The following is a 26094-nucleotide window of genomic DNA, read 5'->3' as shown; positions in this document are numbered from 1 at the left end:
GCTTCCATCACATGTGCGGTCAACCCACCCGCACACGTGCGTCAGCCGTGGGCCACCATCTGCACGCAAGAGCTTTCTCCGGGTCAGGTTTTCCTCTGATTTTCCTCCTTTCATTCCTATTTCCTAAACCCTAGCCTTAGTTTACATGAGCCCTAATTTATTTGCCCGTTTTTTCACCCTAGAGCTCCTTGAATTGAGATTGGGGAATCACTTAGATTAAGGACTGTTTGCTATGCATGTGCAGTTGATTTCTATTTCCCTTTGAGCATTGTTTGGTTTATAATTTTTATTGGTCTAGTCTTATAGCCTGTGTAGGCCTGGACCTGCATAAATTCCCCTTTGCTTGAATGTTTGAATTTTTTATGTGGGATATGGAATTTGTGTGATTGTTTCTGAACTATGGTGATTTTAAGCATGAAATCTCACACATCATGTTTAATTTCATGTCCTGCATCAAATTTGGTATTAGAGCTTAGGGCTCTTATAGGGGAATACATTACTTGTTTAGGGTTAGTTTGTTTGAGTCCTTCATGCATCCAGTCCATCACATGTAGCTTTTAGGAGTCCATAGTCTCTGATATTAGTTGCTGAAATTTCTGTTAGCAGGAAGTTAGCAATTAACATTGCTGTAACTTTCTGTTATTCCTTTAATTTGACAACTATATTGCTGGATTTTAGTAACACTGCGTAGTTTCCCTCATATAGAGTCTCATAAGATCATTTAGTCACATATAGTCGTCGTAAAAAGTCCTTAGGTGGAGTTAGCAAGTTGTATGCCCACACGTACGAGTCATGGTTTTGGCTAGCACCCTACACTAAACATGGAACAACTACTAGAGTCACTAAACAAACTGTCACAGCAGATTGAGTCTTGGGGTAAGTGCTTGGAACAAAGCATAAATCAACACCTTGACCAAATAGAGGCCTCCCTCAGGACATACCCCGCCATTAGGAAATATGGTCAATCTCAAGCAAGTGGCCAGGGGGATAGACCAATGAATGGAGGTGGCCAAAGAGTCAGTAATGGGCTTGCACCCGTACCCCCACCCCATGAGAGATATCAAGACCATTATTTTGAGAGGTACAACATGTGCGGCCTCGTGGCTAGAGAGAGTGCACCAGAGGCTTCTGTAGAGTTACCCACTGAGGCCATTCCGGTAGTGGATGAGTTTCGTGACGGCTTTCCTGATTATCTACCGGATGAGTCTCCCCCCAGGAGGGATATAGAGCACACTAGAACATGGGATACCGTAATACCTACAGCCGAGTTTGCGTTTAATAGTTCTGTCGATAAATCCACAGGTCTCAATCCTTATGAAGGCGTTACTGGTTATAAACCTGAGAAACCTATTGATCTTGTCCCCATGTCACTGTCTCATAGGCCGTTAGAGTCTACAAAGTCTTTTGCATATAACATTCATTCATGGCATCAAGAAATCAGGCAAAAGATCACTACTAGTAATGAACGTTACAAATTTTTTGCAGACCAACATAAATGTTTCAAGGAATTCAATGTAAGGGACTCTGTGATGGTCCGCATCAGGCCCGAGCGGTATCCTTTGGGGATCGTTCGTAAGTTACGCGCGCGTAGCACTGGACCCTTCAAAATTATAAAACGAAACAGTCTCAATGCATATGTGGCAAATCTTCCACCCTCCATGGGAATTAGTTTCACATTCAATATGGAAGATCTAGTTGCATTTCAAGGGGTCATTGATGCATTGTCCATCATTTCGCCTAACCATCCTAATTCCCCAGACCTTTCCCTTGATCCATGGCCTCTTCCTGACTCATTTTCTCAGCCTCTACCTCCCATACCTACTCTTCCTGACCTTTCTTCCCAGGCTCTACATCCCATACCTACCCTTCCCGACCCATTTTTCCAACCTCTACATCCCATACCTACCCGTCCCGACCCATTTTCCCAGCATCTACCTCCCATACCTACCCGTCCTCACCCATTTTCCCAGCCACTACCTCTCATACCTACTCTTCCTGACCTTTCTTCCCAGCATCTACCTCTCATACCTAACCTTTACACACTCAGAGAGGAAATAGAGGATCTTGGACCATCAGATAGTTTCAACATCGGACAGCGGGTTTCAGAAGTGTCTGGTTAAATGGAAGTCACGCCCAACTTCAGACAGCACGTGGTTCACTGAGGAAGAGCTTCAAAGACTTGATCTTGACATCCTTGAGCGGGTCAGGAGTTTTATTTCGCCAGTGGCGAAATCTTCGCAGCCTGAGAGAATTGATGGGGACATCACGTGCACGCACGCCGCCCCCTACACACGTACGCTAGGAGGACCCCCACCGTCGATCTGGATCGATGACGACGTCCAGGGAGGGCCTCCTAGTTAGGAGACAGTTTTGATTCAAAAGAGTGGGCCCGACAATCAAGAAAAGCCCACCATAGGATCTCATGATCGTAGCCCACTAGTCGGATTGATTTCATACTTTAGGTTTTGCTTATTGTTGTTATTTAGAACATCATAAATGTTTTAGATTTCTTTGTTTGGTTTTTATTTTAGTTTACTTCATTGCCAAGTAATAGGTTGTGCACATGGCGAGAGTTTTGGGGTATAGGGTTTTCCTATAAATAGGCACCCCTTATAGTTCTTTTGATTCATTGAAGCTTAATAAAAATTCCTACTTTATTTTTCTACTCTTAGTGAGTTGTGGAAGAATTCAAAAGTGGGTGCGAAGCCCTCCCTTTTTGAAGGGCTAACTACGTGGTGTAAAGCTACATCTATTCCCATCCGTCCCTACCCTCTCTCATTCATATATCTCATCTTCTATCATCATTATTGTTTGAATTTCTCAGCTTTTGCAGCTATTCATCCCCCTACAGCCAGTTTCCAGAATCTGGACTTGTAGGAGGGCTGAAACTTCGGCGGAGGACTACGCTTCGACCTTACGTCGGATCGTTGTCAAACTTTGAGGGATTGGAGGTCTCCCCTGGCCAACCAAGGCCTAGGTGTCACTTTGCGGAGACGGGCTTTCATCACACGTGCGGCCAGCCCACTCGCGCAAGTGCGTCAGCCCCGGGCCACCATCTGCACGCAGGAGCTTTCTCCAGGTCAGGTTTTCCTCTGGTTTTCCTCTTTTCATTCCTATTTCCTAAACCCTAGCCTTAGTTTGCATTAGCCCTAATTTATTTGCCCATTTTTTTCACCCTAGGGCTCCTTGAATTGAGTTTGAGGAATCCCTTAGATTAAGGACTGTTTGCTATGCATGTGTAGTTGATTTCTATTTCCCTTTGAGCATCGTCTGGTTTATAATTTTTATTGGTCCAGTCTTAGCCTGTGTAGGCCTGGACCCACATAGATTCCCCTTTACTTGAATGTTTAGACTTTTTATGTGGGATATAGAATTTGTGTAATTGTTTCTGAACTAAGGTGATTTTAAGCCTGAAATCTCACACATCATGTTTAATTTCATGTCCTGCATCAAAATTTTACCAAGTGGAATGTGGAGGACACAAGAACTTCATTGCATTGGTATGAGAAAACTTACGATTACACTACTTGGGGCGCCCAAGATGCCAAACTTAAAGTCTTCTATACATAGATGAAGTGGACGGTTTTTATAAACCAAATGATGTGAGTCACAGTGACTCCAATTATTAATGATTGAAGAGATCTCAACTTTTTCAATATGCAACACAAATACATATTAGATATTTAGATCCAAAGCGGATATACACAGAAGTGACAATGGCAACAAACAGGAAAACCTAGATCAGAAGATTCTAGAGGTCCAATCTGTTAGCCTTCTTTCCATTGACCATGAACCATTGTTGCCATTTTTCATAGCCATTTATGTGTGCGTCACTATTCAATGGACAAGGATCATCCTATAATGAAGACTTTTGGATCCATCAACAGTAAGCCCAAAATTTCAAAAGTTTGAATCAACTAACAGCAGACCAGCTTGTACAAACTAATGCCCAAGGATACCATACATATCCTCGAGTCAAGGATCATATAATTCCTTTTTCAATAATCACAGTCAGGTATGTACCAATTTGGAAATTCCTGCTAATTTTAGATCAAGATATTTTGTTTCTATTGATATTACACTAACTATATATTTATTTCTTCAGTTGAAAAAAGTTAACCCTTAGCACATGTAATAAACTTACGTAGGGCAGTGTTGGGCAATAAGGAGGCAACAAGAACAGAGGACAACTGTTGCAGAGATGAGAATGTTGAGAAGGATGTGTTGGAAGAATAGGAAAAAAAGAATCAAGAATGAGGTCATCAGAAACAGGCTAGGCAGCCTACTAGAAGATAAATTGATGAAGAGTTGGCTGAGATGGTCTGGCTATGTTCCTATGGAAACAAGAGATGCACCTCATAAAGAGGGGAACATTGATTAGAGATAAAGGGCCTGAAAGGAGGATGAGGGGAATGCTAAACAGATTGGATCAAGGTGGTGCAGTAGGATATGAAGACTCATTTACTTACTGAGGACGGGACCTGAGATAAGAATGTTGGAAAAATAAGATCCGTAGCCAACCCATATGGCTTGGACAAGGCTATGGTGATGGATAAACTTGCAAACTGATCTAGGAGTAGCACCTTGTACTACTAACGTGTCAGCTCTCAGGTAAATGAGGGAGCAGAATGAGAATGGGTTTGCTGTCTGAATGCTATGATAATGAAGTACCTTCATTCTTTTCTGGTTTAATATTTCATGTCAGGCTAGAAGGACAGTGAATCTTAGATTATACTTTTAAGTAATTTAAATTCAAAGACCTTTTGTATCTGAATGCCATTTTCGCCACCTCAACAATGAGAAGATCGGCAGGTGGAAACTGTTTTGTTAGCCAGAAGTTTGTCAATCCAGTTCACCACTGCTACAGCATTAACATCTTAACAATGCACGTTGAGAACAGGAAATGCAGATGGTTGCGCTTCTTGAAGAATACCTTTTTCATCTGATCTTTATCTTCAATCTTAAATCGAACAGTGGGCCCAGCACCAAATATAATATATCCCATTAAAAGAGCACTAGCGACTGAGCACAAGCCAGATTGAACACTTCTTTGTCTCAAAAGAACCCTTCCCACTTGGGTTTGGCTAGTCAACGGACAACTATTATGATTTAAAACAGATCTTAGCAATAAAACCATGTTGGTCACCAAGTCAAAACCTCAACTCAGTGACTGACATTTTTCAGATGGTATTGCTCACATACAAGGAAACACAAACTTAGGCATACAATAATACACATGGATGAGCCCATAGCTCAATCGGGTAGTGCTCTATGTCACAACTGTGAGATCACAGGGATGGTGCCAGTTATAATACATCTAATATTGTATTTTGTTGCTTGCCATCCTTCTAGTTCCTGAATTATAGATGCTGTAGAGAAATCATATGAAAGTAATTCCTGTGGGTTTTCCACTTTAATTTCTTCATCAACAGTAGGTCATGACAGACTTACAGATGGATCGTTGTCATCTTTACCCAAGCAAGGATCTATTACTGCTATACCATCTATGTCCTTGACACCTATTCTTTTTGCCTCACTTATACTACAAACTTGTTTATTCAAAAAGAAAAAGGATGATGCAACAGTGCCAGAGCTATAAGCCTTGGCTCTTGTCCGAAATCTGTATTCATCCTGAAGCACACCTTCCTTGGCTAACTTGTGAACTGTAGAGAGCTCACCAATGTGAATGACAACAGTGTTTTAAGTATCGATGATATCGACCGATATATCCCACGATGTATCTTGTATCCCACCTGTGTGATACGAAATGCATAGGTAGTGCCAATATATCCCACCTATTCGATCTAGTGAGCATTTTCGATTTTCGATCCACTATCTTGCTGTAAATCACGTTAAATCAATGTCAAATGGTTACAAATCTATGATTCTTCATGTTTTCCATGAAAAATCATGGATTTGAAGCTTCGATTTCGAGATTTGGGAGAGATGGGCCAAGTTGCAGAAAATTAGGAAAAATCAAAATTTCTCAATTTCTCACAAATCAGTTGCAATCTTAGTATCCACACATGATCAAACATGTACGTAACCTGATCTAGTGATTCACCTTTCGTTGTTGAATGTGTTGCTTGTTTTTCCATACATGTCTTCTTATTTTTATAAATTATATGAATAGACTTTGAATATGCTTGCATTAGTTCAGTAAGACATCGCATATATTAAGACCCTATACAAAGGAAACCCCTATTATGTGCACTTTTCTTTTGTAATGTTTTGATTTCAAAGTATGTATTGATGTCTTTTTCAAAAATCCCTAAAGTTTCATTGAAAAATTCGATCTATTTACCAATATTCCCACGTTTACCAACAACAGCGATACATTATGTGATACAACCGATATATCCCATTCGATAACTGAGATGTATTTGTATCCCAAGGCTACGATACATTACGCGATAACGATATTTAAAATATTACATGACAGAATATGCTGAGAGAGGCGAGGATATTTCTGAGGATTCCTCGATACGATTGATTAGTCTCCAACGGTATCGGCCTTCTATAATCCATTTTACCATGTTCCTAGAATCCCCTTCTATAATTATTGGGCTAAAGTCATACTCAATAGCAATCTTGACACCCAGAGCTAGGTATCTAGCCACATTGTCTCTTTCTACTCGTCGTTGCTTTCTTCTGATCTTGGTCGAGACCTACTTTAGATAACCTGCTGATTCCTCAACTCTCAACCGGCAACACTTCCTATCTTGAAAGTGCCTTCTCTGAAAAAGAAATTAAACAAGCAGTGTTTTCCTTAGCAAGCGAGATATCTCCAGCAGCCTTTTTTTAGATATTCTAGATCTAGTTAAAGATGATATTATTGCTTTGTTGTTGAATTCCATAGCTCTGGGAAAATTTCATGTGACATGGGACCCTCTTTCATTCTCATCCCTAAAATTGAAGAGGCTTCTGATGTTAAAGATTTTTTGCCAATAAGCCTTTTCTGTGTGCTCCTATAAAATTTTGGCTAAATTTCTAGCATCCAGATTGCGCCCTATTCTCTCTTCAATCATATCTGAATCTCAGGGGGCTTTTCTTGCTCATGGACAGATCTTGGACTGTGCATTACTTGCCCATTAACGTACTGAGTCTGGTCATAAATCGGGGGAAGGGAGAACTGTCTGCAAATTAGATATAGAAAAGGCTTTTGACCATGCAGATTGGACCTACCTTGATTACATGCTAGGCACATTTGGCTAGGGTAGGAAATGGAGAGGGTGGATTTATGAATGTCTCTCCTCGGTTTCTTTCTCTGTTCTGGTCAATGGATCCTCTAAAGGCTTCTTTTAAGCTTCCAAGGGCCCTCTCCCCTTATCTCTTTGTTATAATTGTTGATGGTCTTAGTCGTATGTTGTCCAAAGGGCCCTTTGTGGGTTACTTCAGGGGCTTCAATCTTGCCTCTTCCTATCCCCCTATTCCCCACATACAATTTGCAAACTTTGCTGCTCTGTGAAGCTTCTGAATCTGATTCTGTTGTTTTTATTTTACACATGTTCATAGGATGCTTTGAAACCATATCTCGTCTCAAGGTTAACCTTTTTAAAAGTGAGATGTTGGGCACTACCATCTCTAACGATACTCTTGCTTCCCTTGCAGATACTTTTGGCAGCAAATCTAGATCCTTCCCTTCCAAATACCTCGGCCTGCCTCTCTGCATTGGAAAACCTCCCAATCATCTCTGGGATGTGTTCTTGAAAGAATGGATAGGAAACTTGCCCCTTAGAAAAGTTGATACCTTTCTTTGGGAGGATGCTTTACTCTTATCAAATTCTCCCTTCCAATCTTCCCTCCTACTTCCTGTCCCTCTTCTGAGGACCTAAATCTATTATCCAAAATTTTGAGAAAATTAGGGGAGAGATTTTCTCTAGAATGGGAGCTTCCCCCACCCCAAATTCCATCTCCTCAACTGGTCTGACGTTTGTAGACCTTATACTGAGGGAGAGGCTGGGATTAGAGTCCTCGCTAATATTAATTCTGCCCTATTGGGAAAATGGCTTTGGTGCTTTAGTTCCGAGGCTGGAAGTAGGTAGAGGGAAGCTATTGCTACCAAGTATAGTGCGGAGGATGGTGGTTGGTTCACTAAGCTATTCTCCCTCTACAGGGCTTCTGCCATATGGAAAACTATTTTAGGTGTTAGGAATCCCTTTTTACAGGAAGTCTCTTTCAGCCTGGGTAATGGTACAAACATCAGATTTTGGCTTGACAGCTAGGTCTCAGAAAGACCTTTAACTAATGCCTATCCCAATATGGCCAATATCTCCTCTAACATCTCTGTTTCTGTTGCCGATTGTTTCTCTCCCTCTGGTTCTAGAGCCCGAACCAGAGGCCCTCCTTGCAGAAGAAACCTGTCTGATTCAGAGACTAAAAACACACACACACACTCTCTCTCTCTCTCTCTTCCAACTCTTGCAGGGGATTCAGCCTTCTCCAGCTACCCACAAGCTCAGTCTTTCCCTTCCAAAGGACTCTTGCAGGGGATTTAGCCTTCTCCAGCTACCCACAAGCTCAATCTTTCCCTTCCAAAGGTCCTCTAAAAGTTATTGCTTTCGCGTGGTTGCTTGCTAGAGGAAGAACCCTGACTACAGACAACCTTCAGAAGCGCAGATTGATAGCTCCCCAATGCTTGCCCTCTATGCCTCAGACTGGCAGAGTCTATCCCTCACCTCTTCATCCACTGCCCTTTCTCACCGGCTATCTGGATTGTCAACTGTGCTAAGTTCTCAGTGAATTGGGTATCACCAAGATGCATTCCATCCTTCTTGCATGCCTGGCACAACCCTAGTCTTGACAAAGACTCTGTCCCTGTGGAGGCTTTTTGGGGTGGCCACCTTATGGGTTGTATGGCACAAAAGCAACCTTCACTGCTTCCATAACTCATCCAACTCGCCAAATGCTATAGTCGCTCTCATTGCCATGGAAGTTCGAGAATGGTCCATCTATCTCTCTCTAAAAGATAGCTCCCTCGTTTCCAACTTCCAGGCTAGAGTTCCTCCTTTCTCAGCCTGCAACTTGAGGCTTGTTATTGGTTCAGTCTCGAGTTGCATATGTTTTTTCTCTTTTCTTTTGCTTCTTGTTGCTTAGGGTTTTCTTCTATTTTTTTTCTTCTAATATATTTCATCCTTTAAAATAATAAAAAATAATAAATTAATTTTTAAAAAAAAAGGGAGCATCATTTGCATGCTAATCGAGGGCTTGAATAGGAGGGACCACAACTAACGTCATCTTTTTGTTTTCTTTTTTCTTTTGTGTGTGTGTGTGGTGGTGGTGGGGGGGTTGCTCACAACTAATGTCATCACTACATACGAAAGACAATCCTGAAGAGTGAAGTACATCTTTTGGTGGAGAACAATTTAGAAGATTTTGGTGATGTTTTTTCAAGATTTTTTGGTGTGTTTTAGATGCTGATTTCCAATTCAGCTCTATGGATAAATTCAGAGCTTCCAAAAGTAGAAAAACTCAAATCAGTTGAGATTTGAGATTGTTGTGATCGATTCTTAGAGGAGCCTTTGCCATCCGGCCCTTCTTTTGGACTTATTGGGGACTCTGGTATCCTTCCCTTTTAGATGATGATTAATGATTTGTTGATGCTAGTGATAGATTTGGGTGAGGATCAGTGCTTGCTGTTAGGGTTGAATAATTGTTTGGGGAAGCTTATGTAGTTTCTTAGGCTAATGAGATACTAATTATGACTATGTGTCGTTACTTGTGGGTTTATTAGAGATCTGGTGTGGACTAGATCTACGCTTCCGCATTGATATATTTTGAGAGGAAAGTGCAGCAGTTTGATGGAAGGAATATCTTCCAGTTCAAGTGGGTCTTCCGATATGGTTCTCAACTCAAAAGGATTGAGTAGCTTCTGGGGTAATAAAAAACCCAAGTTTACAGATCACTGCTGTCAAGTTTGATGGAGAGAATGATTTAGAATGGACCAAATCTGCAAAGATGTTTATCAGTGGGAGATCAAAACTGAGCAATTTGGATGGTACAGCTGTGGAGTGAATCCCTCTCATGCTGACTGGGAAGCAAGACAAATTATGTCATGGTTGCTTCATTCTATGAAGCCTGAAATTAGTAAGACATTCATGGACCATGAAATTACAAAGGATTATTTGGAATCCATTGCTGCCTCTCATTATCAGAAAAGAAATGTGGCTCAAAATATTCCAATTGACCAGAGAAAATGATTTGTTTCAGCAACATGACAAGTCTGTGGGGGATTATTACAACATGCTTCGTGGAAAGTGGCTTGACTTATCATTGACCCATCAGACCATGTTGTTGTAAAGAACACAGGCTGAAATAGAAGAACAACATATCTTTGATCTTCTGACAAGCTTATGATGAAGTATGACTAGAAGTTGTCTATGGTATCATGCGAAACTTAACCTTAGTCAAGGTCTTTGTATTCAAAGCATGGCCATTTAGATGTTAAGGTGTGCCGTGTGCACTATGTAGATTGGGCAGGGCCTCATAGAGATTGGCGCTCAAGCACTAGCTATTTTACGCTAGTGGGTGTAATTTGGTGACACACAAGAGTAAAAACAACTGGTTGTGTCTAAGTCTAGGGATAAGGTGGAGTACCATGCTATGGCTCATGGAGTTTGTGAACTTTGGTTGAGACATTGTTTACAGAGATTGGGTTTCCTGTAACTCTTCTGATGATACCATATTATGACAACTTGGCTGCAATTTGTATTTTGTCCGATCCGGTATATCATTTTTTTAATGCACACACCCTCACACCCACACACACCACAATGGGTACTCGAACCCATGACCTTAGTGTTGAAACTCTTGTGAGTCTACCACCAAGCCATGAGTAGGGACCCAAAAAGAAAATGTGTGCTGTAGCCTGTAGGAGAGCAAAATGCATGCTTATGTCTTTCAAAAAAAAAAAAAAAGAAATGTGTGCTTATGTATGTATGCCTGAGTGTTTGAGATTTATATGAACAAAGTCTCATTTATGCCTGAGTGTACACTTCCTCCCTCAGTACGCCAGTCATTTATGTTCATTAGGATTAATAAAATATCATTTGGGTGTGAGAGTAGAGATTATTCTCTACACATCCCTGCTCCAAAGTTCTCTTTTCTTCTCCAATCACATTGAAGTTGACTTCCATTTTCTTCAAGAAAGAGCGACTTCAAAGAAGGCGAAAATGTCATATCAGAAATCTAAAGATCAGCTTGCCAATTTTCTTACTAAAGGAATTGTTTGTAATCATCTTCATCGGGTTTGTCGCAAGCTAGGCATGATTAATGTTCATGCTCCAGCTTGAGGGAGAATGTAGAGATATACGAGTCACATACCATCGTGCAGTCATGCAGAGTATCATACCCCTCTATTGTTAAACAAGTAGTGTTAGTCACTTCAGATTAGCAAAGAGCGTTAAGCTGGTTAGATTTACCTTTGGAAATTACAGTGGCTTGGACAAACACACACACACACAAACACCCCTTTTCTATTATTCGGATCAAAAAAGTTTAGGTGGCAGCATCCACGTTCAGCCAAAAAAAAAATCTTCTATGTGATAAAATATAGAGTAATGGTATTTGAGACACAAAGATCAACTCAATTGGATAGATTTTCAAATGGAGTTTTCAGGTTTTTTAAACTATAATATATAAAGATTGCAGGATGTCTTGAGAAAATTTCCTAATGATTAGAATTATAACGAGCAGGAAGACAGATGACAAATGCATCAAACAATTCCCGAAGCACCTAATATTCATTACATAAGACAGAACTGACAGTCCTGTACAACTTATTAAATGTAGCGCTTCACTTACCCTGCTTGATTGCTGGAGCCGTTGTCTTGCCTCTAAATACTTGGGGTTTATGTGGATACTGTGTGGTGGGCGTTGAGACTCAGAAGCAGGCCTAGATGAAGTGGTTGCAGAAGATGAACCATTGATTGTGGCTGTGAAGCCAAGTTCTTTCTCAATGATCTGAAGTGTAGCAGGGTGGAAAACCCCTTTCCAAGTCCCAAAAAGATGTCGCATAGCAGGATGTACTGAAGAATCAACCTGTCTATAAGCCTTGCAGAATACCTAAAAACGAGAAAAACATTAATAAGGTTTGACAAATAGCTGTACGAAACTCCGGCATACCAAACATAAGTAGCAGTTATAAATTAATGAGAGGCTAGCATGATAAAACTTTCAAGAGGAACTCGAGGGGTCCGAGAAAGACTAGTGACGAACACAGAATATAAGTTGTGTTTTGGTAATGCAGCTGGGTGATTTTCTTCCCCCACTTCTGTTAGCAGTATTTTATATATTGCTCAGACTGAAAGCTTGTGCAGTTCTGTTAGGCCTTTCAGTTTGTGCACATGGCAGCGATGGGTCGGTTATCCAAACCATTGATATTGTAGCCCTGTTGTAGACAGCCTGTGCACCAAAAATCTCCCAGATGGAAAAGAAAAAAAATCCAAATCCTTCAATAGGTGGCTAGCCAATAGAAATGGACATTTAACGAACAAAGGCCAAATATTTATATTCTAGAACAAGGATTTCTAAAATCTAGTGGATTGTGGTGCATGAGCCAACATGGTGAGACCCATAGTATCATTGGTTTTGATCAGAGAATCATGGGCCAAACTTTTTACAGAATGAAAGCATGGGCATAATGTACAAACTCTCAGCCCAAAACATTGTACAATACGGTACCTCATGTAGAATTACATTATAGTATGGCTTTAGCATAATTCTCTCCTAAAAATTATGAGGACTCAACGCACATGAAAGACAGAATTCTCTCCAATATTCATTATGAATTATGATACACATAACGTATAGAAAGGCATGTGTATTTCTGGAATATAAAACTGATCAAAATCCCCTTTGACACATTGTGTCAAGTTGATAGATAGATGGGAGAATCTAACCTCTGGAAGCCTGGTGGCAAAATATTTGATGTAATCTCTTCCAATATTCTTAACGATACTATCTAGAAGATAGAGAGAGGGCAGCTTTTGATCAGTAGGAACCTGCACATGAGCTGTAAGATCAGATAAAAGAAACCACAATTAAATTCTTCTCCTAACAGCAACAATGAGAGATGGCATAACCACAAAGAACAGATTCTCATGAAGAAACATGTTACATACTATAATTATCATTAAACTTCAGCTTGCAGACATTTTAACTGTAAAAGAGACAGGTAAGACGACTATAAAAAATAAAAAAAAATAAAAAAAAATACACAGTAATTATCAAAAGTGAGAAAACAGGAAACAGTCATGGAACCAGGATTTGGCCTCCAACAAATACATATCCATGCAAACTGAAGAAAAAGATGGTAGGAGAAATGATAGGTGAGAACACAAAATAAAATAGCCTCTGAGGGCATACCACAAGGCACAGGTAACTATATCAACAAGCTTCTGTTACACAGAGAGGGCAGATGTGTTTGAAAAATAAATGAAATTTTGGGAAGATGGAAAATTGTAGGAATAAATCTTCCTGGCTTTGAGCAACAGATGACCACTTTCTTTAAGACAACAATTGCCCCATCTACACTTTTAACTGCATAATGCAAATGGGTCCAGGCAATTCCACCTCCAGATACACCAAACCCAAATGTGTTGTACACAGTGTTCGAAGTATCAGTATCGCTACAAGTTTCGCTGACCAGGGATACGGAAACAATATCGATATTGCCAATAATATCGCTGATAAGTGGAAATGCAGAGAAACATGGAGAAAACGGTGGAATTTTTAACGAAACTTCGGGAGATGTTAAAATGTACATATTTGCATATTTAGAAATTAAAAAATTGCAAAAGGAGTGCATCCATAACAAGTTTCCATTTAATGGGGCCTTAAAAGCATGTGTTGTTGTAAGAAATCAGTCCAACCATCCTACCCGGTCTATTTAACCATCCAACCTTCCATCCAAACATCCATCGGTATTGCAAAATATCAACAACAAATGATATTTCATCAAGAAATCATCAACAATTGGAAAGGAAATGAAAGATTGTGGTCTCAAATCGCGCACGTTGTGATATCGATAATATCGAGAGATTATCAATATTATCAATGACAAATTGAACACTACATACAACCATGTTGCCATGAAAAAAAAAAATCAAAATATTTTTTTTTCTAATAAACGAAATTTTGATTATGTCAATACATTGGCAATATTATTGAAATATCGTTGATACAATTACGATACAAGCATTACCAAGAATTTACATAGTTGAAAATATTGGTATTACATTGGTGATATTGATGCATTGGCAATACAAGCGACACCTAGAATTTACATAGTTGAAAATATTGGTGATCACATTAGCGATACATTGCTAATACCTGAAATTTCTGATACTACTAGCGTTATCGGTATCACTACCAGTGTTATCGGTATCGTTGAGTTGAAGATAAAGATAATATTGAAGATATTTCTATAATACCGGAGATAATTCGAACACTATTTGTACATAAACTTTGCTTGGTTCAAGGCAACCCGAAAAACTTCAAGATAGATGGGCCAAAATTATGCAAAATTTTGACAATGATTTCTCTACTCTCATAATGTCATTTCTACTCTGTGAGTATATCCTATTGCTAACTCCCCTAACACTCAAAGAATCTCTCAAAGTATTTCCTGTTCATGGTCCAACACTAGAGAGTCAGGAAGGATGTTTCACTCTCTTAAATGAGTTTTTGTCAACCTCATTCTTCCTCCTTGTAACGAATTGTCTTTTGGTGACACCATTTTGTCTTATAGAGATACACCCAAGGAGTCCTTTCATTGGTGGAGGGCACCACTTCTCATGGTCTCGCACTATATCACCTCCTTCAAATTTTTACAACCGTTTCCTGCCCCTTAAGTTTCCAATTGTCAAATTGAAGTCAAAGCGAAATACTACAAAAGCTTCCAACCACTAGTAACCAAGTGCCACATAAGCATGTCCATGACACCCAACCATTACTAGCCAAGCAAGACACACCAACACATCAGCATGCCACATGTCAAACACATGCCATCCACGTGCAATCTAATGATTCAAGGTGCACGCTATTTGGCACACATGTACATAGCATTAACCCCTCCAAAACGTGAGGCAAAAGCTAAATAGTGTATAGTGTAAGGTATATGCTGCTTCAAGATTTTTAGGGCCCATTTGGATCATAAGTCGTTTTGCTTAAGTTACTTATTCCTCAAGTAGCTGATCTCAGTTTCTAAGGTAGGCATGCTTGGTAAATAACATACTTACCTGCCCAAACTAAAGACAGAGAATCTCTCTCTCTCAACCAGGGCCAGTAGCCATGGTTGTCTCCAGTGTTCGAAATATCGGTTATCGCTTTATGTATCGCATCCTTGGGATACAAATACGTATCGGTTTATCGCACTTTTAGGAAAACATGAGGAAACATTGGAAAAATGATTGAATTTTTCAATAAAACTTCAGGGATTGTTAACAACGACCTTAATACACATTTTTAAATCATAACATCTCAAATAAGAAGTGCATATAATAGGTTTCCTTTGTATAGGGTCCTAAGCTATGAGTCGTCTAACTGAACTAATGTAACTATATTCAAATTGAATGCATGACATTTAGAGTTTATGTGATGATCATTTCATCAAACACTCCTAAATACTTCGAAATTAGTCTCAATTAACAGCTGGTTGAAGGGAAATTTCAAAAAAAAAATAATATTTTAATAAAAAAATTTATTAATTTTTAATTAAAAATGTTTTTTTCCAAAAATTGAAAATGACTTAACAAATCAGTAGATCAGCCCTCACATATGCTTGATTTCATGTTTGGAGTCTATTATTACAAGTAATTTGGGAGAAATTGGGAATTTTCCAAAATTTCCCCAAATCGAACCATGGACTCTACAAAACACCCATCTAAGTCCAGAAGAGATCTCCTGGATGAGAACACCGACAGAGAAAGCCCTCGAACAACTATTCCCCTTACGCCAAAGGTAATGGGTCCACAAAACAATAACACCCACCACCGCCCCCCACCGAATTTAAGGACACCTAATCCATAGACCTACGCCCTCAAATAGACTTCACCATACCCCTATCAACATATTGAAGCTTAGACTCTTGAATAACAATAATACTAGCTTTAGACCACTTACCAGAGGCGACACCCTCTCCATGCTACCACCATGACTTACAACAAGAGCAGGTCCAAAAGAAGGCCCTAAACCTTCTACACAAACCACCCTAATAGAGAGCTTCACCTCCCCCACCAAGACAGCGATGGAAGAGGGAACCAACGCCGAATTTTTAAGCTTAATGCAGATCCTAGCCCACCTGAGCTCCTCCCGATTCAAACTGGCATCATCAATGGCAGTCACCACCCTAAGACAGGAACTGATAGCCACCAAATCCTTTTCAGAACAGAGCTCCAAGGGGAGATCAAAGGGATGGAACCAAACTTATGTTCCATCTCTATCAATTTACAGATCGATAGAGATATATGACCTGACCAGACCATTCAACCTAGTTACAAGGGAGATAAGACTAGACCAGACCACTCCAACATATCTGACCTGTAAGAACAACTCTATTAATGTCCTTCGAAGGCCGAATAGAGACCCAAAAAATAGAATTAGATAGTTGTCGGAGAAGGAAGTCCTCCAACAAGCTGCATGAATAGATAAGCCAAAAAAATCAAGTTAGAAATCGAAGAACCCACCTACATCGTCACAAGCAAACTCCATTGAAGAGCTTACCTAGCTTTATCTCTGACTTAAGGGAGAACTCTTACCTCATAACCATTGACAAATATGGACTTAGGATTAGGGCTTGGAACTAGGACCGAAGAAGACTCCATAAGGGGAGAAGGTCCTGCCGGAATCTTAACCTGACTGGAAGAACAACCAACGTTGGGAAGATCCCCCACAAGCACCACCTTAAAAGATATTGAACCCCTTCCCTGGAACCTCCCTTCAACAACCATTCTCACCATAATAACAGGAGTTTTGGGAGATACTCTACCCCCAAGTTGCCGACCTCCATGCTTTCTATCCTTACCCCATTTCCCCTCCTTATTCACCGTCATTGGCCTAAAAAGGGCTCTATGGGCCTTGATTTCCTTACCATTGAAACTTGTTCCTTTAATACCCTCGATGGCTTTACAGAGCTCCTCTTCACTATCCATCCTCACAAAGGTGAACCCCCAAATGAAAGAATACTTTTTCATCCTAGGTACAACCACCTCCCTCCCCTTTCCAAAATGCCCAAATACCCAAAAGAAATTAATCTCCATCCACTCCTCAAAGAACTAGTTGACGAAGATGTCGTCGGCAGCAGTGTTCACAGTATCGGTATCGCTACAAGTTTCACTGGTCGGGGATACGAAAACAATATCAATATCGTCAATAACCGAAAATTTGGGGAAACATGGGGAGAACGATGGATTTTTTCAGTGAAACTTCAGAAGATGCTAAATTACGCATATTTACATATTTAAGAATATAAAAATTACAGAAGGACCGCATACATAATAAGTTTTCATTTAATGGAGGCCTAAAAGAATGTGTTGTTGTAAGAAACCAGTGCAACCATCCCTTCGATTCCATCTATCCATCCAACCTTCCATCCAAATATCTATCGATATTTCACAATATCCACAACAAACAAAATTTCATTGAGAAATCATTGATAATTGGAAAGGAAATGAAAGACTGTGGTCTCGATATCGCCCATGTTGCGATAACGATGATATTGTGATATGATACATATTTTAGTATTTTCCCTCTATTTAAATCATTACCTCGGGCCTCTTGAATAGGAAGAACATGTCATCCTCTGTTTAATGGTCCATAAGAGCATAGTGATAGCTTTCCACAAACAAAAGCTCAAAATTAAATGCACACCTCCTACCAATGGACAGAGAAAAGCTCTCAATATTTGTCTATGGCCATGAGTCACAAGCCTGACATTACAATCAAAGCTTCAATTACCAACTCTTGCTCAAGACTTCCATTGTAGCTACATGATCTATTAAAACCTCAATAGTAATGGAAGAATTGGCCAAGCATCATTGTCGTCCAATTTAATAAGAATTGAAGCAATCCTTTGTAACAACCTGATTTTCCTAATAGCCGGCAGTGCGTTTGTACGAATATCGCGGCTACCCGCTCGTAGGCAACTTTCATGACTGTAGTAGTACCCGAGTACCTCACATCTCTTCCGTGCACGAGTGCACATCATCCGAAGCCCCAGAGCAGGACTCAGACCATTCTTGAGCAGTACACACCCGAGTGACCCGAACCTCAAGACCTCGAAACCCCCTCCACATCAAGCAGCACATCGCCCCGATAGCGGAGGTACCATCCGTTTGTCCGTATGACACTCCATTTGTGAGATACGCCGTAAAGAACCCGAGAATACAAATGCGTAAAGAACTGCACATACGCACACCTCATATGGGCTTGGGCCCATAGCCCATGGGCCATTCTAAAAAGCCAATTCCATGGCTTAGTGGAAAATGCCAACGCTTAACCCACACTTCACCTTGATGTCATGGTCCATTCACCACACATGCATCCAGTGTTTTAAATATCGACAATATTGGCCGATATATCCCACGATATATCTTGTATCCCACTTGTGCAATACGAAACTCACAAGTAATGCGATAAATCTCACATGTTCGATCCGGTAAGCATTTTCTATTTTCAATCCTTTTTTTTCTCTATAAATCATGTTAAATCAGTGTCAAATTGTTACGAATCCATAGTTTTTCATGTTTTGCATGAAAAATCATGGATCGGGAGCTTCAATTTCAAGATTTGTTGGAGATGGGCCGAGTTGCGTGAAATTGAAAAAATTCAAAATTTCCCACTTTCTTGCAAATCGGTTGCAATCCTTGCGTCCAAACATAAAATCAAACATGTATATAACCTAATCTAGAGATTCTTCTTTTGCTTTTGAATGTATTGTTTGTGTTTCTGTACATCTTCTTACATTTATAAATTATATGAATAGACTTTGAATATACTTGCATCTATTTAGTTAGACAACGCATAGATTAGGACCCCATACAAAGAAAACCTATTATATGCACTTATTTTTTGTAATATTTTGATTTGTAAATGTGTGTTGATGTGTTTTTTAACAATCACTGAAGTTTCATTGAAAATTTTGACTAATTTCCCCATGTTTCCAACAACAACAATACATTACGTGATACAACCAATATATCCCATGCGATAACCGATACGTATCTGTATCCCAAGGGTACGATACGTAACGCGATACCGATTTTCAAACACTGCATGCATCACATGCGCATGACACATCACCCCACTCACACCACATGCATATTCTCCATGTGACACCTCACCCCACCCACACCACATATATATTCTCCATGTGACACCTCACCTTCCCATGCATGAGCCATGGCCATGCAATGTCATCATACACCACTAACTAGCTAACCTAAGTAAACTAACTCATCTCCCCTAACCAAGGGTTATCTCCCTACACGAAAGAGGGTCAACCATGGTGGTTAGCCATTTCCAACAAGAAAATTTTCCAAAGAATGAGAGAGAGAGAGAGAGAGAGAGAGAGAGAGAGAGAGGTGGGCCACCATTGGAGAGGAAGATCTAAGCCATCCAACCTTAAGGTGGTTAGATCTACCCCTTGTATTTCTTTCTTTTCTTTATGTATACTAAAGTGGGCCCTACCATGAAATTATGGTAGTTTTTGGGTGGCCCCAAACCACATCTAAGTGGGGCCACCCCATTGAGGATATATGGGAATAAAATCCATTTGAGGAAGCATGGGAATGAAATCCATCATTGAATCCCATAGAGGCCGACTTAAGTGTCTATGTTTCTTCTTGATTCTCTTTTACTTTGGTTGTATTTATTGATCCTTAATTTTATGTGATAATAGCATATTTGATAAAGTATATATGTACCAAATTGAGGGTCAATCCAATCGGTCTAACCCCTTCATTTGATTAATGCAATTCGGACCAGATTTGTTGTCCAGAGCAGTGGTCGACACTATCACCCTTCTGAACGACCCATATTGCTTTGGTCCACAGATATCCAATTGGTCTGAAATTTTGTATGATGATAGTATATTTAATAAGGCATATATGTACCAAATTTGGGGTCAATCTGATCGGCCCAACCCATTCATTTGATTAATGCAATTCATACCAGATTTGTTGTCTAGTGTAGTGGTATGCATTGTCACCCTTTTGAACAGCCCATATTGGTTAAGTCCACATATATTCAATTAATCCCAATATTTTGTGTGATGATATTATATTTGATAGAGCATGTAATTACAAATTTCAAGGTCAATCTGATCTGTCTAACCCCTTCATCAGATTAACGCATTTCGGACCAAGATTGTTATCCAGTGCAGTGACCAGCACTAACACCCTTCAGAACGTTTGAAAATTTATAGGTCCAGAGACAGATATCTAATTGGTCTTAAATTTTATTTGAATATAGTAGACTTGATGGATACCATGTTACATGTATACTAAATTTGGGGTCAATCAGATCTGTCTAACCCCTTGATCAGATTAATGCAATTTGGATCAAGTTTGTTGTCCAATGCAATGGTCAGCACTGACACCCTTCTAAACGGTTGAGAATTTATAGGTCCACAGATATCCAATTGGTTTTAAATTTTGTGTGATGATATTAGACTTGACAGATCTTATATGTACCAAATTTGAGCTATATCCAATCTGTATAACCCCTAACATGGACCCCACTATGATGTTTATTTGTCATATAACCTATTCACAAGGTCACATAGTCATGGGTGAAGGGAGTACACAAATATTAGCTTGATACGAAACGTTGTGGCCCATCTTAGGGGCCCACTATGCATGTGATCCACACTGTCCATTCGGACACTAAACCCACCTTGAGATATGCATTTTATTCTAGTCAGGGGACCCGATCCACAAGGCTTGAAACGTGTGGTGCACAAGGTTTGCAACCCTAGGACTATGGCATGCGGACAACCCTAAAATCCATGAATCTTGCTGTGTATGCAACCCATAATGACATGATGAACGAACCCCTATGTTGTATTATTTGCGCTGTATGTGTGGCCCAAAACCACAAAATTTCATGATATGTGGACCACCCCTAGAACATGTGAAATATGTTGCTGTGTGACCCACTTTTTTTAACCTTTTTTTTACACGCACTCACACCCCACACACCCATGCATTCACACCACAATGGGTACTCAAACCCATGACCTCGTGTTGATTGTGTAGCATGTGTGGCCAGTTAATCATGTGAAACCGTAACGTATGTGTGGCCACTTGACTATATAATCATGTGAGATTGGTGTGGCCACCTGGTGATGTAAACTTGTGATATTGTATGGCCCTTAATTGTGTGATTTTGTGACGTATGGATGACCCTTAGGCAAATTTTCAACATATGTGTGATCATCTAACTATGTTATCATGAGAAGTATGAAGGGTGTGGAATGTATGAGGTGCATGAATTGAAGCCCACCAAAGGGACTTGGGCCCATAACCGATTGAATGAATAACATATAGTGACTTGCTGACAGTAGGATAATAGGTGCTTTTTGCATATATTTGGCATTAACATAACATACACATGCAATATCCAATCAATGGAGAGGGTCCAATCAAGCCATGAGGAGCGAGCTTCACAAAATTTCGAATTTGTAAAAAATAATTCTAGAAGTGATAATAATTAAATTTAAATTGATGCAGGCCAAAAGTCAGCCATGATCAAGATATCCAATCAATGGAGAGGGTCCAAGATCGTTCTAATAAGTAGAGTGAATCTCACAAGAATCTAACATCTATTGATGTTTGAGCCAGAGACTCCTCTAAAATCCTTTCTCTTTACCAACAAAGAAATCTTTATGCACACGGCTTCAACTTCTCAGGACAAAGTAATTTTGAACATTGCGAACATATAAATTCATGATATCCAAGATTCGAAAATGGAAGGCGAAAAAAAAAAAAAAAGAGAGAGAGAGAATTGCATAATATTAAGTTGGTGTTAAAGATGGTCATGATGGAATTGTGATGGAGGTAACTGGTGGTAGAAGTAAGAGAAGGATAAAAAGGACCAAAAAGGCAGGATTCTCGAATGGTGTGGCACCTAGACCATTCTGTTACTAAGGGTGACAATATTTCTATCTCAATCTAAGTAAAAGAGAAAGCTTAACTACCAAAGTATTAGCATTTCATACTTCAAAGATTATGGGTGCACCTATGCATGCTCATGGAGAATGAGGCCTGTCAACAAGATGAAAGCATGGAAAACCAACCATGCAATATATCCTTGAAGCAGGATGCTACAAGAAGTAGCAAATAAGCTACCTTAAGACTCAAAGCATGTTGAAGTCATACAATTTTTAAGCAGGTGCTACAACCCAATCAGAAGAAGCAAAGGACGACCCCGCCACATTGTTACAATGCAAATCACAGCAACACTGAAGAGTATATATGTCATGACCCGTGAAAGCCCTCAACTTTAATTTATTCTCAGGTTAGAGTCATCGACACATCGATCAAAACTCATCAAAATTCCTATGCGTGACTTCTACAATACTAAATCTAAGCATCTCCTCCATAGTACACGGGGCATACATGCACACCAATCCAGACAGTAGAAATCATGGGCCGCACTGACGAGGAAGCAAAGCCTGAAAATCAACTTGATGAACAATCTTAGCCATTTGATTTCACCATTGTATTTGGTGTACTAACCATTTTCGACGGGGACCAGCTAATGGTTATAACGGAGTGCCAGACATAGTTAAAACAAAAAATCAAAACTTTATAGACTCTCTGTTCAAGTAGCTGAGAATCACATAACTGTCAAGTCTTCTGAATTTTCTTTTGGCTCTTCCTCAAAAATGACAGAAATTTATAAATCAAAACTTCCAATTTCAATGAACTGCAGGCAGAAATCAAAGCACTTTAGGATTATTTTTTTAATAGAATTCAGGGAGAAATTCACCTCGAGGATGTTGGTACAGACAACGGAGGATATCCCTTTTGCAGCCGGGAGATTCTCCCCAGCGATGATCGTGAGGTTGGTGATGATCGGCTTCGAGTTGAAAGTCAGCTCCGCGAGGGCTGTCTTGTACTGTCCTACAATCTCCTGCTGCTGCTGATGCTGAAGCTGCTGTGGCTGCGGCTGCGGCTGCGGCTGCTGCTCAGGATGATAGGCTTCAAGAGCTGGATCTTCGCGTCCGTTGTCTCTATCCCTTGAGCGGAGACTGCCACGGGCGATGGGGGCTTTCTGAGGAAACGGACGGTTGCGATCGACGATGGCGCCGATCGGTGGGGCATCTTCGGCCAGTCTTTGCTTTTTCAGGCCTGGTTCTCTCGATCGGCGAGAACTCTCCATCTCCATCTTCATAGCAGTAGAACAGAGGAGAGAATCTGAAACCCTAAAATTGATATTTATACATTACAGAGAAATGGAAACCCTAAGCGGAGAAAAATCACACACCCACAGAGAGAGTGTGTTTGTTGTATTGCGAGTGGGAGAGGGTGGGGACAGGGGAGGGGTGGAGCAGAGGTTTGCTCGAATGCATCACGATTCATTGCAGTGCGATGCCCGGGAACGGGAGCGGATGGGGTATTACCTCCACCACAACCAAGCTAGAGACGGACGGTCATGACAGGGGCTCTGTGACGCCCACCGGGATCTATATGTTCTATCCATGCCGTCGATCCATTTTAACGAATCATTCTAGGGGGTGAGCCAAAAACAGGAGGTAGATCAAAGGTTCAAGTGGACCATACCATATGAAGCAGTGGGTATGTAAAGCCTACCGTTGAACACTTGTCATTGCACCGAACTTTTGGATGAGGCCAAGGGGTCGTTTGGATGCCCCTAATTACATTTGAAAAGAGTTTAGGTGTACACAGTTTACGTGCTATTCCATTTGGCTTTTCAAGTGATAACACATTTACGATTAAACAGATTATATGTTTGGCAAGCCTATAAAGTATTTACCATGAATAAAGTAGGTATTCATACCATAGAGCTTAGTTGGTGAACCTTTCAAAATCTACAAATCATGTAAGAAAGCCTTAATATTTTTAAAAGGCCTGATATGTTTTAAAGGCTTTAAGAGAGCATTAAAGCATACACATACTAGATGAATTGGATGTCTTCCACCAATCACATTAGCCCAAATGTAATTTAGAAGTTTTTAATGATGCATGTCCCATCCTTCCCTCGTGTGCTCCATTTGATAATGATAGGAGAGCATTAAGGGAAGTACATGATAGGTAGATTACATTTTACCATACACATTACAGTGGGCCCCGCACATCACAAATGTATATTAACCATTGTATTCTAACATGTATAATGCATTTTTAGCTGTAAAGACTCTAAAACATGATTATTATTTTTTTTACTAGGTTTTAGATTAGCCTTTACGTGCAAATACATGCATCTAAACAACCCATGTAATCATATTACATGTAATCCCTTTACAACTTAAGGACTTTGCAGGCATCCAAATAACCTATAATATTTATGTTTTTCCTTCATCAAGTTCAATATGACCTTGTGAATAGGTTGGATGTAAAATAAACATCACCGTAGGCCTGGCGAAGTTTTTAATAGAAAGAGTTCAATCTCCACTACTTCATGCAATGTGGTCAATTTGATCCTTCTATCTGCCTCTTTTTCGAGCTCATGCATTAAAATAATCTGTCAAAATAAATGAAGGGTGTGCAAAAATTATATAGATCATGATAGCCCCATAGAGTCCCTGATATGACGGTATGACTTTAGCTAGGTCCTGATGAGGTAGTACCCAATCCAAAACCCTTGACGTGACCGCCCGTCTCTAGCTAGATTTGATAGGGTACTACCCCCACTTGGACCTAGCTAGAGACGCATGGTCCTGTTAAGGGCTTTATGAGGACCATTGTGATATATGTATTTTATCCAAGCTGTCTATCCATTTTGAAAGATCATTTTAGTACATGGGCACAAAAATTAGTTAGACTGAGGGCTCGGGTGGACCATAGTGAGGATTGAATGCATGTTGCTGAAAACCTATTATGGGCCACAAGATTTGGATCAACCTGATATTTTTGTGTTCCCTTCATCCAGGTCCATGTGACCTTATGAACAGGTTGGATGCAAAAAAAAAAAAAACATCACGGTGGCCCCTAGAAAGGTTTCAACAATAGGAGTCATTGTCACCATTGCTTCTTGTGGTGTGGTTTACTCGAGCCTTGGATCTACCTAGTTTTTTGGTTCATAGCCTAGCCTAGATTGATCTTTCAAAATGGATGGATTGGATGATCTCTATTGACTGTTTATGTGAACCAAAAGTGGTCTTACTAGTGGATGGTCTTACCAGTGGCTCTATGGACCCCATTGTGATATACACCATATGAAGACGGATCATGGTCGAACAAGGAACGGTTACCAGGACAGCTGTCAAAGAAGAGTATGAAAGGCTAAAGTAGTGTTGAACTTACGAAGAAGCATTCAAATGGCTATCTCAAGGAAGTCTATAAATAGTAAAGGAGCTTAATGAAGCAAAGTATCTCATACCAACCCAACCCAATCAAACAAATCAAATCTATCAATTATCATTTATATTTCTTAGCATAATCTATCTTTTGCATTCTTTAGTGTAACTAGTAGCTTAATCCTACATTAGGAGTATCAGTAATCTAGTAGTTGTAATCCTTAGTGGTAATCCAAGTCCACGCTCATACATTGGGTTAAAAAATGCAGGGGCTACTTAACAAAGAGCAATGAACGCTATATTTCATGATATGATTTTTCACTTCATGAAAGTATACATTGATGACGGGTCTTACAAAGTTAGTCGATATTACAGAGCAGTTTGCCTATTTGCACAAATCATTTAAGTGAATAAGGGTCCATAGGCTAAAATTGAACCCCATTAAGTATGCTTTTGAGGTCTTGGCTGACATTTTCCTAGGATTCCTTATGCATTGGCAAAGAAATGACATAGATCAAAACAAGTCACGAGTGATCATAAATGCTCAATCGGCAAGGAACAAAACCGAGTTACAACATTTTCTAGGTCATGATAACTTTATATGTAGATTCATT

The 26094-nt window shown here is 40.0% G+C and overlaps 1 protein-coding gene across 2 annotated transcripts in view; it reads right to left on the bottom strand.

The window, feature by feature from the left end:
- LOC131251568 (uncharacterized) overlaps positions 1-23723 on the bottom strand; it is a 28843-nt gene extending 5120 nt beyond the window's left edge. For both annotated transcript variants that reach the window (XM_058252344.1, XM_058252350.1), the window contains exons 1-3: positions 22990-23723; positions 12900-13001; positions 11803-12063 (exon numbers count right to left, since the gene is read on the bottom strand). In XM_058252344.1, coding sequence (XP_058108327.1) covers positions 11803-12063; positions 12900-13001; positions 22990-23394 — 768 coding nt within the window. In that variant the 5' untranslated portion in view covers positions 23395-23723. The remainder of the gene's footprint in view (positions 1-11802; positions 12064-12899; positions 13002-22989) is intronic.
- Positions 23724-26094: the final 2371 nt, after the last annotated feature.

Source organism: Magnolia sinica, chromosome 1, assembly GCF_029962835.1.
Source record: "Magnolia sinica isolate HGM2019 chromosome 1, MsV1, whole genome shotgun sequence".
Taxonomy (NCBI): domain Eukaryota; kingdom Viridiplantae; phylum Streptophyta; class Magnoliopsida; order Magnoliales; family Magnoliaceae; genus Magnolia; species Magnolia sinica.
Note: the sequence above shows the minus strand (reverse complement) of the source record. Positions and strands in the feature narration are given on the sequence as shown.